Source organism: Vidua chalybeata, chromosome 6 (assembly GCF_026979565.1).
Source record: "Vidua chalybeata isolate OUT-0048 chromosome 6, bVidCha1 merged haplotype, whole genome shotgun sequence".
Lineage (NCBI taxonomy): Eukaryota > Metazoa > Chordata > Aves > Passeriformes > Viduidae > Vidua > Vidua chalybeata.
This window is the reverse complement of record NC_071535.1, coordinates 4,288,893-4,304,734: the sequence shown is the minus strand read 5'-3', so window position 1 is coordinate 4,304,734 and position 15,842 is coordinate 4,288,893. Positions and strand designations below refer to the sequence as shown.

Sequence of the window (15,842 nt, the reverse complement as noted above, 5' to 3'; positions counted from 1 at the left end):
TCCATCTTCAAATAGTGGGAATAGATTGCATTCCTGGCCCTTCCCTTTGAACGGCTGGGGAGAATAAACGCAGAGCCCGGCCGCGTTCTGGTGATCTCCCTAATCTCGGTTGCACTTTGTCAGGACGAGGTAACTGGTAGTTAAGTGAAATACCTTAGATCAAAGGGGGATTAATCGCCAACTGAATCCTTGCTGAATAAACCTGTCATTCAAGAAAATTATTTCCACTGAACTTAGCAGAGGATTGAAGGTATTTGCATAACAGGGACCCCACCGTACTTCAGCCAGGTTAAAAGGTTCAGAATTCAGGCAGTGTTTAGCTTTTTGGCTCCTTTTTCCTTTCAGCGGCCCTGTACAATGGTTTTTAATCTGATAATGCAGCTAACTATCTAAATGATGTCAGAACAGGAAAGTATTGCAAAGTTTGGCTGAGGGATGGATCAATTTCACTTTCAGTAACTCCTAAATCTGATTTGTTGGAATTTAAGATGTAATCCTTAAAAAAAAAAAAGGGGGGGAAAAAAAAAAAAAAGAGGAAAAAAAAGTCCCTTTAAACCGGAGGGCTGTTTATTAACATCCTTTTTTTTATTTGACCTTTGTCTTAAGAACACCAGGTCTCGCCTGCTGCCGTTCCTGGGGCTCTTTGGGATGATTTTGGGCAGGTCTAGACCATCAGTGATGCCCACGGATCCGTGTGCCAAAGATCAGGTGGATCTGGGCAAACACACAAGCAGATTTTCAGGCTTTTTTTTTTTTTTTTTTTTTTTTTCCCTTTCTAAGCCCATCTTTCTGAGGTCACGCTGAACTCGAATGTAAGTGAGAGGGAGATAATTAAATAACGGGACCCAATAGGCTCAGCCCTTGGAGGAGATTTAAGCACCACAGCCTCGCTCAGGGTTTGTGGCAATAATTTTAAACCTCATGAATTATCCCTGTTTTAAGGCAGCTGTTTTGGCAGTGACTTTTCGTTGGGAATTCATTTCTCCAAGAGTGAAGAGGGGCCCTTCCAACACTGGAAGGCTTCTTAATCTGTGCTATAAAAATTGGGAAAAGCTGTTAAAAAGTGTATCTATTTCTGGAGAATGCTTTATGCCATCTCCCTCCCCAGCCTTCCTGGGGTTCATTTGCAAGAGCTTCCACCTCTCCTTCCTTTGGGGCATGTGGAATGATGTCAAGCTACATGGAGGACGTCAGGTTTCATAATCAGATTTTGACAATAAATGGAATTTAGGCACTTCTGCATCCAGCCCGAGCCCGACACCATTCATTCTTTTCGGTGGGCGCAGTTCATATTCATCACAAACTCAAAGCATCTTTCAAGTTAAAAAAATCACAAAGAATGGTTATCAAAGAAAATGAATAAAATCCATATTGAGATAATTTTTTAGAAAATGATTGAAGTTTTAACCCAAGAAAGGACTCTTAGAGTTTCTTATAGCTTAGAATAAGAACATGTCAATCACGATTAAGCTTCTGGAATTGGAATCCCTTTGAAATGCAGCTGTTTCTTCTTTAATTGTGGCAGCGGACTCAAAAGAAAAGAAAGGTCCAGCCTTAAAGATGAGTAAGGAATACAAAATAGCTCAGGATTAGTTGTGGAGTTCAAAGGTCGCTAATTACACTAAGGAGTTCCCAGACACAGGGAAAACATTAAACAGGTCACCTACCAAACGGGAAACAGACTTTGACTTCAAAAAAATAAAGAAAAAGGAAAAAGAAAGGTCCTGAAGAGATAGGTTTCTAGAGAAAATCAAAAGTGACCAGCTGATCTCATTGGGGAGAAAATGGGTTGGGTTTAGCTCTCTGCTGTTACGTGTCTCTGCAAATGGCATCAGGCTTTTTAAAAATTATCTAGAGCTCAACCAGGTTTCTTGGAGGCTTCATAAAAGCAAGAAGGAGAAAAGGGGGCAGGCCTGTGGCTTAAAATATCTGATTTTCAGTTGCACTGTGGGTCAGGAGTCCTTAGGAAAAAAGCATCCCTGGGGGTTGAGATCTCCCTGTAGTATTTGGCTTGATTTGTTGAGGGTGTGGCATCCTGGGGGACAGGTGCATCTTTAATGGGAAGCTTTTGGGAGAGCCCTCCGGCCCCTTTGAGGACAGTGAGGTTTGGTTGGGGGAGCAATGGGCCATCCCAATCCTCTCCTTTCCAGCTCCTCCCTGGCCCCCTTGACTTGGGATGGAGTGGTGGCACTGCTGTCCTCCTCACATGCAGCACTGCAGCTCCAGGGATGCTGCTTTCCTGGGAAAGCCTCTTGGCAATACTGGCTGGGTGTCCTGCCTGCTGCGGGGCTGCAGTAACAACCCCACAGTCCTTTGGATCTGGGTGTGGGTGGAGAGGGACACTGCTTTAATGCCAGCCTGCTCACAAGAGAGAGAATCCCCATTTTTAGGGGAAAAGAGCCTTTTTTTTCTCTCAGGTTCTGCTTACCTGCAGGGGGGAATTACCACCTTATTGAGTTACCATTTTATTGAGTTACCACCTTATTGAGTTACCACCTTATTGAGTTACCACCTCATTCCTGCAAAAATCAGATTGGTGCATCTTAGGGCAACAGGAGGTTTGGGGAAATAAGGAAGTGGAATTTTAGGTGGTCAATGAGTGGCACCTATCCCCATGCTGCAGGTCCCCAGGATGTCCAGGGTAGTCACAGTCAGAGTTAAATCTCTGTTCCCTGCACCTGAATTGTTGTATTGGGTTTGTGTGGTAAGATTTTGGTAGCGAGAAGGGAATACAGGCATGGGAATGAAATTTAACAACAATCCCAAGGTGCCCCTGTGGGATTGCCACTGACAGCCATACAGAGCTACAGCAGCTCTTCCAGGGAAACTTGCACTTCCCAAACTGGGATGCACAAAATTCTCATCTAATGTCTCATTTGGGATCGAGGGCTGCACGGATTTCCCACCATGGTGCTCTCAGGATGAATTCAGCTTTGTGTGGACTTGGTTTTCCCCACTATAAAAGGTGTTGAAATAAAAGGTGTTGAAAAGGTGCTAAAAAATAAAAACCTTTTATTTTGTCTGTCCCCTAGGGATGAGAGAACAGGGAGGTGGTGGTGAGGGAGTCGGCAAAAGTAGTGAGGGACAAACATGGACTTACAAACTCTCTTCTGGCTTAATTCTCAGCAGGGCTTGTACAAATAGGACAGAGTGTGGCCAATTCCTGGGACAGCATGAATAAACTGGGGACAAGCATGGAATGTTTAATGGCTTGTTGTTTCAGTGTTTACTGTAACAAATGGCCACAGCAGTTAACGCTGGTAAAAACAGCAAAAAAACACAGAGGAGGGAAGGGCTGAATTACATGAAAAAAGTGATGACTTCCAAATTATCTAAAGGAACAGGATTTACCCCAAAGTTCTTGAGGAACTGGCATAAACCATCTCAGAGCTGTCAACAAATACCTTGGGGGAGGAAAGGGCTTCCAGAAAACTGGAAAACCATCAAATTCCTGAGTAGTGATCAGTGACAGATTTGACAACATGGAACTGTGTTAGGGGGACTCATTCCCCTCTGTGGTGGGAGGAACAGGAATTGCAGCTTCTCAGCCTCTCTGGGAACTTCAATGCAAATTCCCCATTTCCCTCCACACCTTCCACAAGTGTTAAACAAAACACGTTTGGTGAGGGTTTCCCAATACCACTGGATTTGGAAACCTCAGCCATTTTTGCTGTGTTTAGTGGGTTATACATGGATTTTGCATTATGTTAATTTCTTGGAGGTCTGTTACATCAATTCTCATTGCCAATGAATGTTCAGCCTCACCTCAAAAGCTTTGACAGTGTGTATTTGCTTTAAATTAATTTTAATAGCTGTTTCTTACATTACTCCCAAATTTTAATAAAATGAAACAAATTAATTTCACTAATGAAGTGAGTTCCATATGAAATCCTTAATATTTATACCCAGTATTTTTTGAGGGCTGGGGGGGAATGTCATGTTTGCAACCCATTATTTAAGTCCTTACATTTATTGTTTTCAGTTCTTTGCATCTTAGTTTTCTTCTGGCCCTCTAAAACAAAATACAAAGTCTGGAGAACTCTTTGGCCACTTCTTTTGGAAAGTCCTTGTGCAAAGTTACCTTCACAAAGATCTCATATAATCTATGCCTGTGACAAAATTACAAATAGAAGCACTTCAAGCAGCAAACACTCTGGTAGAAGAAACAGCACTCTGTACCAACAGAAAATTTTTTGGTTTTTCCCTTTAACACATTTTTAAAGAAACTGTTGTAATAAAAACTTGTTTATTTTATTAAAGAGCTAAAGGAATGCTACTGAACTTGATCACCTTTAGAGCCCACCAGAACCTCTGTTAGGTACCAGCCCTGCCCTGGGAGTCCTCAGGCTCATGTGAGCTCTACATCAGATCTTCCTGATGTAGGGTTTGAAGGGCTTTTCTCCTTTCATAAAACAGGACAATTGGTCAGAGCACATAAAGAAACAGTGAAATTATCTAGGCAACTACAGAGGGAACAGAGAAACACAGAAAGGTTTAGTCATTTGCAACTCCTTGAACTCTTCCCATGTTATCTATCCAGTGTCCCCTAATTTAGTGAGATTACCAAGCTGAGTTTACTACTTTCCTACCTTATTAATATGTATGAAGGATCCTTGAGCATGCAGGATCCACGTGGGCCCTTCCCAAAGGCCAGGAGAAGCTCTCCCTCTGGTTTCTCCCCACGTGGGTGTCCCCCAGGGGATGCACAATGCTGGGTGAAGCTGTGTGCCTTTAACCTGCTGTGTTTTGCTGCCTTTCCCATCCTGGTGCTTTCCAAAGAACAGGGTGTGCTGCACACTCACATCTGCACAGAGATCTCTGCAGCCAGGGCTCCTTCCCCCACTTTTCTCACTACAGAGCTGTCCCTGAGCAGAGCACTGCAGCAATTACAGAGCAAACCTTGGTAACAAATCAAAACAGGAGATGGCTGACGTGAGGTTGTGAAAAACTGCTCAGGGCTAGAAGGGAAACATCACCTGCCTCCTCCCTCCCTCCAAACCTGCCCTACTGAGTGTGTGCAAAGCAGTTCATCATTTCCATTCACAGCTTCTGTAAAATAAATGGCATTTTTAGCTTACCAAAGCCAGAGCCCTCCATTCCTGAGCACCTCAACTCCCCTAACCATGAGAGTCAGAGACACGGGCAAGAGGGAAACACAAAGGATCAGGATTTAGAAGAATTCCCTTCTATTAAGTGCCAAGATACCATGAATTTAGGCAGTGCCATTGCTTCCCAGAATTTACTAGGGAGTGTTTGAGTAAGAAAAGCCATTCCTGCAGAGTGCTGCTGTGCAGAGCAGAGCCACCACCTTTCTCATGGGTAGGTGGAAGCCAAACCCCGTGGCCTGGTGTCCAGAACAGGCTCTAAACCCTTCCAGCAGAGAGAGCTCCTCCTCCCACTCACACCGTGGTGTCCAGACACGTGGACAACTCCAGCAGGGAGGGGCTGGGTCATGGGCAGAATCACAAACTCACCTTTTGCTGCTGAACAAAACAGACACATCACCTGTGTGAAACAGGGCACAGGGCATAGCTCTGTTCTCTAAGTTTGCACAGCAGTTTCAGCTCAACAGTGTCTCACAAGAATGAATCCACCCTCTAGAACATTTAACCAACCCATCAGATTACTCTATCAATCTAAGGATTTTTCAGATTAGAGCTTAAAAATTCCCTCCTTGCACAACCCCTGATCTGAGCTACCCCACAGAGCACAGTGAAACACGAGGCAGGGCAGGAGCAGCTCTGTTAGGAATCAGCATCCTCTGCTTTTGTGCTGCTCTCCACAGCACCTCCCCACCAGCCCTTCAGAATCTGCACATTTCCTGATAACTCTCCTAAAGTCCATTTCCTGTGTTCCTGTAGATCTCAAAATTACTGGTTTGCATCTGTAAATTGTGACTTTTTCCACCTACTCACAGCTCAGTGAAGGTTTCTGGAACTTCCAGCAAACTTAGCAGATTTTGCCTCCTCAGAACCAGTCTTGTGAGCTGAAAAACCCAGTTTACACCTCTGCTTCCAGAGCAAGCAGTTCACAAGCATGTGTGCAAGGGAACTCACCACTTCTGCTGGCAGAGGCAATAAAGATACCTTCATTAAAACTGCCTCCAATTTCAGAAGTGCTGCTCATGCCATATTCCTCCTCTTGAAAATCCTTGTAAATTATTGACTGGTGTGTATTCTGTACACATCTTGTAAAAATAACAGAACTTCTGCTCTACTGTTCTCTGAATCTGGAGTTTGATGAGATTCTTGTGACTTTAGGACAGGAATAGGATGCTGAAACCTCTCTCATCCTGCAATGGGAAACCAGTGAAGTAACTGGGAATCTCAATGTCTGTACCTTTAACACCAGGTACTTATTTTGTACCAGTTAAAAGTTAGAAGGGAAAGTGAAACCAGCCACAGTAAGTTTATTTCAAATTGTCCTCTCTAGGCTGTCAGCCAGAACTCAACAATTTAAACCTAACTCATGTTTTTAAGACAAGTGACCTCTTCTTTTCCATCAACAGAAATTTTTAAGAACACAAAGAAAGCAAAAGTGCTGAAGAATATTTATTTTACTGTATCATGACATAAATCTCATTAACACTGTGCTTTGTTTAAATATAAAAATTATTCTCAAGTACATTAGTCAAATAAGGGTTTGTACACCATAGGTGCTGGTGCTTTGGAATTCCAGATGTAGTAATCAGAAGAAATCAATTCCCGGGCTAAAGGGAAAAAACAGGCAAGAAAAATAAGCATTACAGGGTGCCTCACAATCAGACATTCCTTCATCCAAGTTTAAGTAACTACTAATCCATCTTTACCAGTTTACAGAAAAGGTATAATGGCCTCTTTAAACTGTAAGACTCTTACTATTATTTGAAAATCGTTTCTGATAATGAGACATTTAAAGTCTCAGCTTCAATTACCTTTACTAATGTATCAGTCATGAGCTTAAAATTCAAACAGAGGTTAAGTCAAAAGCAGGTGGATGGCTTGGATTTTGTTCAATGAATATAAATTGCACGCTCAATATAAACCACGAAAATGCTGCTTTTTCTGTGTTACAATTTAGGGCTAGTGTGACCTCTCACAAAATTAACAGTGTAAACTATGCTTTTCAGAAGGCATTTACAGAGTTGCAACAGAGAGACAGCTACAAATAAAAATGCTTCCATTAGGCAGAGCTGGTTTAATGAGCTCAGATTTAATATGTGCTTTCTGTGTGCCATTTAGGGTATTTTTGGTGCAGGCTTGGCAGTGCTCATGGGTTAATAAAAAGCAGATTTGGGTTCTGCTTCACACATTCAGTGTAGAGCCACATCCACCAAGAGGAGCTGGTGTGGTGACACTGACAGCAGCAGCTCAGTTCTGTATCTGGGTATTGCCAACCCACAGAAAATGTCTCTGACGAAGGTGTCCTAAACAAGGGGCCAGATTAGGGAGGATCATTCCCTGTGTCCCCCAAAATAGTTCTGCCACTATGGAGAGCAGAGGAACCAGCTTAGGGCAGAGGGGAGAGAGACCCAGAGAGAGGCTGACTTTGTAAGAGCTCTCATTTCAAATGGAGAGGCCAGTCCCTACTCCAGGGATGCTTTAAACATCACAAAAAAACCCCAACTCAACAGCAGAGTACAAAAGTCCAACTTTAGTCACATAATTTTAGTCATTGATAGCCAGTTCATAACTTCAATTCAATTTTAGCAACTCACTTGCAGTAATTTTGGGTTTCCCTGGAACAAAGATCTGAACAGAATGCTGGTCTACGTAACATCCAGTAAGCGTAAAATCTGGGATCCTAAAATACAGCTACAAAAAGAGAGGGAAAACACAATCAGATGCACATTGTCACCCTTGCTGTGCAAATCCTGACAATCTGTGTCACATGCTCTGCGTGTGCAAGGGTACTCCAAAGTGACAGGATGTCAAATCCTCTAGGCAGGAAAACAAAAATCCATGCTGAGAATATGAGATTTTAAATCTATGTATCTTCAACTGAAGACAATAAAAAAGTGGCTACTAAGGCCTCTTTTCCCAGAGCCTGTGACTTACTTTTACATAAGCAGTGTTCCCAGTGCACACATAATCAGTCGGGTGCTCTTTGCCTGCGGTGCCAAAAGACACAGTTCCAGTCAGGGAAATCTCCAAAGATTTGGGGAACTTCTGTCCTAAAGGCAGAGACAGCATCTATTAGATGTCACACAGCTGTGCCCAGGCTGCAGAGGAGGGGCTGGGGAAGGAAGGGCAGTCACAGGAGGGAGGTCCTTACCAATGACCCAAACCAGGAGGCTCTTCTCCCGGGACAAATCCAGTTGGCCATAACTAACTTTGTACTCTAACTGAGCAATGGGGCCCCTAGATGGGAGAGAGGAGAATTAAAACCACTGCAGTTACTATCATTCAGCATTTGTTAATGCCTGTTTTGTTACAGAAAGCCAGGAAATGCTGACAGACATCATTTATGTGCGTACAGACCAATCACACCTATCTGAGCACACTGCTAATTTATGAGAAGAAATTACAGAGCAGGAGGAAATCACTGTGCTTTCAGCCCAGTAATCATAAAGGAGCTGTTGATGTTTTAGTTCACTGATAGTGTTTTACCAACACTGTGATCAGCAACAGCAACTTTGCATCATTCCATCTTTGAATTTTCATGATAATTAGGTGGCAGCATGGTCATGGCAGCTGTCAGAGAGGCTTAGATGAAAACTATTATTTTAATTTGAAATAACTATATTTTTGATAAGCTGATCTGTAGCTAGGATTGGCAGTCTTAAGGAACAGGTAACCCTGTTGGGTTGGAAGTGATCCCCAGCTTAATCCACCTGGGGGATTGTGGCAGTGTTTCATGTGAGAAGATACCACAGGCAAACAGGATGAGCAACACAAGTATTTGGAATGTCACCAAATATTCTGGTATAATTCTGTATTCAGCCTCATTTCACCAAGGTTGGTGTTCACTGGTAGCACCCTGAGAGAGCATAATCTGTTATATTGACTCCTGACAAGTTCATTTTGGGAAGATAACAGAGAAATGGAAGAAATTCATTTAGGTTTTCTTCATTCTTACCTGTTGAAGAAAGGTATACGAGCTTCACAGTACTCAAAAGAATTCTTTATGCTTTCATGGAGTTTTAAATTAACTGTTATTTTTATCTGTGATCCTTCTTCAACGAGTTGGTAACACCCCAAAATTGGTGGAACAGGAACCTGGAAAAAACTATATTCATTCTCAAGATATATTAACACCATCATCACAAGATCAGTTATATACTGTTTTCATTGGTAAAGTACTTTAAAAAAGACCCCAAACACATATTAATTAGTGACTGTGCTAAACTCTTCAGGCTGCTTGTGATAACAGAGACCTGGGGGACATGCACTTGACTTCTCAGCCTGGATATCATTTCCTGATTCAAGCATTTAAGTGGCTGATTTAAAGTAAGAGCAGCATTGCCAAGCAAAGATATCAGTAACTCCTGAAGGTGACTCAGACAAGTCAAGTCCTTAAGTGCCTTCCAAGCAGTATATTACACAAAAACCATTTTATATAATGTTTTGTTATCTACATTGGACTCAAACTCACTCCAGCATGCCCATGTGGGCTGATGCCCACACAAGTGTTTTCATTTCTGTTTGAACACTAGAAAAAAACATGGGTTGGGAGTGTGCTGTTACCTGGGAAGTGTAGTAACACAGGTTGAAGGAGTCTGAAGGAGGAATGAAAGGGAATTTGTAAGGTCCATTGTACACAGAATCATGCAGAGGCTCAGCACTGGTGGACATGAGCATGGCAGGGTCCACGGAGGTCACACAGTGATGGACCACGATGTCCTGGAGCGGCGGCGCGTTCGTCGGGAGGGTCAGGCTGAGGGTGACGTTTGGTGCAGATCCCTCTATGTCACACTGGGGAAAAGGAAGTCAAGACATTATTCTAAAACACCTGAATCGAGTCACAATGAGATGTTCAAAAATAAAACACGATTTTAGGATTAAAAATAAATAAAATCCCTACTGATTTTCTGTTGTCTTTGATCACTAGTACTAACCACCACAACAAAGACATCGGTCTCACTTGCTGGCAATTAAATTAATTAGGTTGTTTTTACAACATCCACTTAATGGATTCCAGCATGCTCTGGATGGTTTCTGTGGTCCCATGCCAGCTCTGTCACAGCAGAGTGTCCCTTGTCTCATTCCCAGCAGGCCATGATCACACCTGGCTTTCTTCTTGCATAAGGCCATCCACCCACCCTGCAAAATGACCTGGGAATTGTCCCTCTGAGAGCAGGAAGCTGCTCACCCACACAATCCCTACCAGCATGGCAGGTGGGAAATGACCCAGGCTTTGGAAGTGCAGCATCTAGGTTGGCCTCCTTTGGAGATGAGATTCCTACTGCATGCAAATAATTAAATTACTAGTTTATTAGCAGGTCCCTCTCCTTGTAAAACACTGGCATTTACAAATACAGTGTGCCAAGATAATATTGTGTGCTTCCTAAGCATAATTCAAAACAAAGAATGAATGACAGCACAAATTATAGAATATATTTCATAATTATTATGGATATTATTTTAATACATGTCATAATTATTATGGATGCATTTAGTCAATAGTCCCCAGTTTGCAATATTAAACAATGAGATATTTTAATATTAAACAATGTCCACGGAAGCCCATCTCTGGAAGTGTTCAAAGCCTGGTCAGACAGGGTTTGCAGCAACCTGGTCTAGTGGAAGGTGTCCCTGCCCATGGCAGGGGTTTGGAATGTGATGATCTTTAAGGTCCCTTCCAACCCAAACCATTCTGGGCTTCTACAATGAAAACCACTGTCACATACAAACCATCCAAAATAACTATACAACCAGTTTCTTTCACCAGGTTCTTTATCAACTGTTCTTATATCATGAAACACCAGCATTTGTGGGATCAAAATGTTGTAGTAGAATAAGAAATAACAGAAGAATAAACTTTGGCAGGAAAGTTTGGCAGGAAAAAGAATTAAAATGCTCATGTAAGGACACTTGTAGAAGACATTCAGACATCTCAGCCTGGATATATTTTGTCTAATTCAGGCATTTCAGTAAATCATTTAAAGGAAGGGCAGTGTGGCCAAGCAGTCAAAGGTACCAGTAACTCCTGAATGTAACTCAGACAACAAAAATCGGGAAAATTTTCAACTCAATATATCATTTTACATCAAATAAGTATTTACTTTGCACAACAACTACTTTGCACATCAAACACACTCACCTTGCAGTTCACAGCTCCATAAACTTGCCACGTGTCCACCACATCCCTCTGGTCATACTGCATACACTTGACCTTCTCAGTGATGCAGACATGAACCTGAGGCTTGCCCTTGTAGGTGCAGGATCTCCAGGCTGGCTGCTCCTTATCCGCAGGCATCTCCTGGATGTCCTCGAAGGAGCTGTTCAGGCTGCGGATGTTGGTGTTCAGGGGGGTGCCCAGGGGACAGGCCTGGATCAGCAGATTTCGGAGCTGCCCCACCTTGCTGCTCAGCTCAGCCTCGTTTTTCCGGCTGGGAGAGACGTAGTCCATGATGCCCAACAACAGAGCCAGTCCCTGCGAGAGCCCGCTGACGGTGAGGAGGGGTGGCCGTGGCTCCAGGGTCCCCTCCACCAGCGGGACGCAGGCGTAGATGAGGCCGCTCTTGTGGAAGGCCAGCACGGGCCAGAGCTCCCCCGCGGCGGTGGACACGGAGTACACGCAGGAGTGGTTGATCCTGGTGCAGGTGTCCCGCTGCTCCACGAAAACGTGCTCGTCCACCAGCCTCAGCTCGAAGAGCAGGGCCTTGAGGAAGGCGCTGTCCGAGGGGACGGGGACGTGCGTGGAGCCGTTGAAGGTCTCGGCGCGCAGCTCGACCGTGGGGTAGCGCCTGCGGGGAGGGGATCGGAGCGGCTCAGTGCCTTTGTGCCACCCAAAACATCACCCCAAACCAGAGCTTCCAGGGGCAGAAGCACCCAAGCCCTCCTCTGGCTGCAAAAGCATTATGAAAATACTTGGATTACTGATATTTGGTTTCTCTTCATTGTTCAAACAACTCCCCAAAACCCACTGGGCCTAAAAATAACCTTGTGTACATGGAAGCCTGCAGCAACCTGATAGAAGCAGTGGTGGGATCAGAACATAAATCACTGTCAATAAAACCATTCCATGAGTAGTTAGGATTCTTTCTAGCAAGTCTAAACTTTGAGTAAATACATTCTCATGAGTAAATACCTATTTTTTAAAATAAAATGTGAATCTGTCCATCTATGCTGGCTGTCACACAAAGGTACAGAATTTTTTATGACACTAAGGAATGACTCCCACCAGTGCAGAACTTCAAAATATTTCTAAGAGGTGAGATCACACTGAAGATAAGTTCTCAGATATTTAAGAAGATGGATGTTCTATGTAATAAAATGCAACTACAACAGCTTTTTGCCTAGATAGAGTACAGAGTCTACTATATGTAGATAATGCTACAGCTTTGCTGCTATAACAACAATAACAATAATAATAATTCCACACTGCACATGCAATGTATATGACTTAAAGCTTTTATGACTTTTTCATCATTTCATTTTATCAAGTATTCAAGATGTAACGATAATGTCATGGGCAGAGGTTTTGTACAATTTAGAATGATGTTGTACCAATACATATATTTCATTTCAAATTTTCTAGAGATAATATTTGAGGAATATCATATTAACTGTTTAAAACTACATCTGGGATTTTTTTTGTCCTGCAGAGGTATTGTTTTTTAAAGGGGAGTGGGATGAATTTCTTTTCAAGGTAACCTAAATCCATCAAGAGGAACTGAGGAGTTGTCTTTTAATAAATAGCCGAGAAAAGAAAAAAATATTACTTCCATGATTGCACTGGTTTTGCCCTGGTTTGGAACTGCAGACTCCCCTGAGTGTCTCTTACACGAAGTTTGCTGACAGCCTGGCTTTCCTACATTCTGTTTTGTGGATTCCCTCAGTAGTTATCCACAGACCCTCAAAGTGCCCCTCACAGGTCACACACACAAAATTACATCACTTTATGGATCATCTTGTAGCAGATGTTTCTCAGATGTTTGTTTGCACTCAGAGCCATGCTTGCACGCCAACGTGGGAGAAAAAATCTGCACAGATATATAAAGGCTCTCATTTGGTGTCCTTTTTATACCGTCTTTTTAGGACACATTGACAGTCTGCTTTCTAAACTGCCATGGAACTTGCAACTCCAGCAACGTGGGACTTTGTTATATCTATGACCTCCATCTGCAGCACTTCCCTCCTGCTCCTGAGCACGTCCATGGATCTTATCCTGCTGCCTCTAAGTCCCACCTACATCACCTTCTCTTAACTGAGTAGCTGGAGGCAGCTACACTTCCTCAGGCTTATTTTCAGTGACTGTGCTTTTTTTTCCTTCATTCCTAATCAGGCATCAAGGGCTTTTGGGGTTGTTTTTTTTTTTTTTTTGTCTAAACATAGACAGAGCAAAGCCAGAGCGACAAAATTCGTAAACAGGATACAGATGACAGCAAAACACCTCCCTGTGCTCTCACATTTTATTCTGAAGAGCAAAGAAACAAAGTGGGTTTACAGCTCTAAAATTTATGAGGCTTTGCAGAGCCAGGGTGTTGATAAGAGGCTATGTGTAACCTTGGTGAGCAGCTCTTCTTTTTGGCCAATATTTCCAAAACAAGGGAAGAGGAGATATTTCAGTCTGGTTTTATTTTAGTCAAGTCCCAGTCTCTGCTCCATTTGCTGAAGCTGTCCCCACACCACAGCAGCCTCCTCCTCCTCCCACTGAATTTTACCAGCTGAGTCATTAGATCATTAGTTAGCCCTTCAGATCCCAGTTTTTTCAGTATTCCCTTCTAGAAAGTGATGCAAATTAAAAAAAAAAAAAAAAAAAAAGACAAAAGTTTCCAAGGATGAATGAACTTCGGTGACTCAAGAGAGAGACCATCCTTGTTGCCTGAATTAAGTTATGATCAGCTAAAAAAAAAAAAAAAAGAGGGGGAATGCTTTGATGTCCCCGATGTCTTCCCTGAGGTCAAAGATCAGGGCTCACGTATCTCCAGCTGAGTGCCTAAGTCCTGAAACCAACAGTTTCCATGTGATCCGGGCATTCTTTATATTGTCTTCGTGCTTTGTTGAATTTAAGGTCAGTTAGGAGGATAAACTTGGGGCTTCCACGGCCCTATTATTTCCTCTGGGAACTTGAAAGATCTAAGTCTGGAAATCACTTGAAGCATCGAGGACAGTTTGCCCTTTTCAAAGGAGTGCTACTCCTTGTGTCTGCCGCTCACTGTGTGACAAGTCACTTCAGACACCCCTGTCACCATTCCCCCCTGCTCCGTGGTGATTACACTCCCCGAGGTTTTGGGGACAAGGCTTTCTCTTTATCTGTCTGTGTAGAGGGGAGGCCTCATCTCTAGTCCTGTAGGTAATACAAGGACCATAATACTAATCCTAAAACAATCAGAGGAGTGTCCAATGGAGAGATCTGTCTGCACCTGAAGATGGAAGATAGTCGACTTCCTCTTTTCTTGGTTTTTTTTTTTTTTTTTTTTTTTTTACTCCTAGGTTTTCTCTTTGCTTTTACTGAATTCAGTCTAGGACTGTAGGTCACTTTATCCAGGTCTTGTTTTTTTTTTTTTTTTTTCCACGCAAACTTTCCCTAACTGCAGTTAATCTTCTCATTATCTGGATTTCTCTGAAGTCACAGAAGAAAAAAAAAGGATAACAAATTTTGCCAGCCCAATAAAAGTAACCTGCCTAGCCCAAAGTCTTCCTTTATATCTGCAAGAATTCTGAATAAAAACTGTTCCTTTGGAGGACTCTTTAGTGTTCAATAACTTAAAAGTCCTCCAATAACTTTAAAAAAAAAGTGTTTATATGCAAAAATTAGCATCAAATGGAAAGCTGAATTTCTGTCTGAAAGTACTCTATTTTACCTACAGCTACAGAACAACATGGGGAGAATATAAGTAAAATACAATTCTACTTTGCCCATTTTGATAATCTGACAGTATTTCACAATCACTGCCTTGTCCTTTACCATGTTAGGGCAAAATGTTTACAGTGACAAAGAAGAAAGAGGAACGGAGCACGTGCAAAATGCAGAAGCTGGGAAAAAGCTCCCCTATTTAGTTAAAAGCACATTACGTGACCCTGATTCTGAACTTTCCAAAATCGGAGTCGGAAACGCACAACATCCAGCGGCACTGGGACGAGACGAGGGATTTACTCAGTAGCAGATGGATTTGGTGTTTTTGCATCTGTTTCGGGGGCCGCGCCCCGGCCCCACAGGGCAGCAGTGTCCCCCAAGACACCCAGACCCCCAGAGCACCCGATCCCCCCCAGGGCACCAGGATTTCCTTCAGGTCATCCAGACCCCCAGAGCACCCGATCCCCCTCAGGGCACTAGGATTTCCTTCGGGGCATCCAGATCCCCAGGGAACCCGGGTCCCCTCAGGAACATCCGCGCCCCTTGAGGGCATCCGCTCTTCTCACGGCGTCCGGTTCCCTCCACAGCACCCGGACCCCCAAGAGCATCCGCTCCCCTTAAGAACACCCGGTGCCTCCAGGGCACTCGCATACCTCATAGCAGCTGGATCCCTTCTAGATCACCCAGGGCACCCAGCCCGACCCTCGGACCTGCCCAGCTCGCCGTGCCCGCGCCCCCTCCGCGGTACCGTCGCTACCTGGAGAAGAGCACGGCGCCGCCGGCCGCGGGGTCGTGCCTGAGGAGCCACAGCGCCCGCAGGGCCATGCCGATGGTGCCGACGGTGCCGATGGTGGCGGTGATGCCGCCGGTGCCGATGGCGGCCGGGGAGGAGCCGCGGC

General features: G+C 43.7%; 1 protein-coding gene across 1 annotated transcript; it reads right to left on the bottom strand.

Moving 5' to 3' along the window:
- Positions 1-6,546: 6,546 nt before the first annotated feature.
- AP5M1 (adaptor related protein complex 5 subunit mu 1) lies at positions 6,547-15,834 on the bottom strand. Its single transcript, XM_053945490.1, has 8 exons — positions 15,701-15,834; positions 11,242-11,887; positions 9,666-9,893; positions 9,058-9,197; positions 8,254-8,339; positions 8,037-8,152; positions 7,697-7,793; positions 6,547-6,709 (listed from the first exon to the last, which is right to left on the bottom strand). Exons 1-8 carry the CDS (start codon positions 15,766-15,768, stop codon positions 6,627-6,629), a joined length of 1,464 nt encoding a protein of 487 aa, XP_053801465.1. The 5' UTR covers positions 15,769-15,834; the 3' UTR covers positions 6,547-6,626.
- Positions 15,835-15,842: the final 8 nt, after the last annotated feature.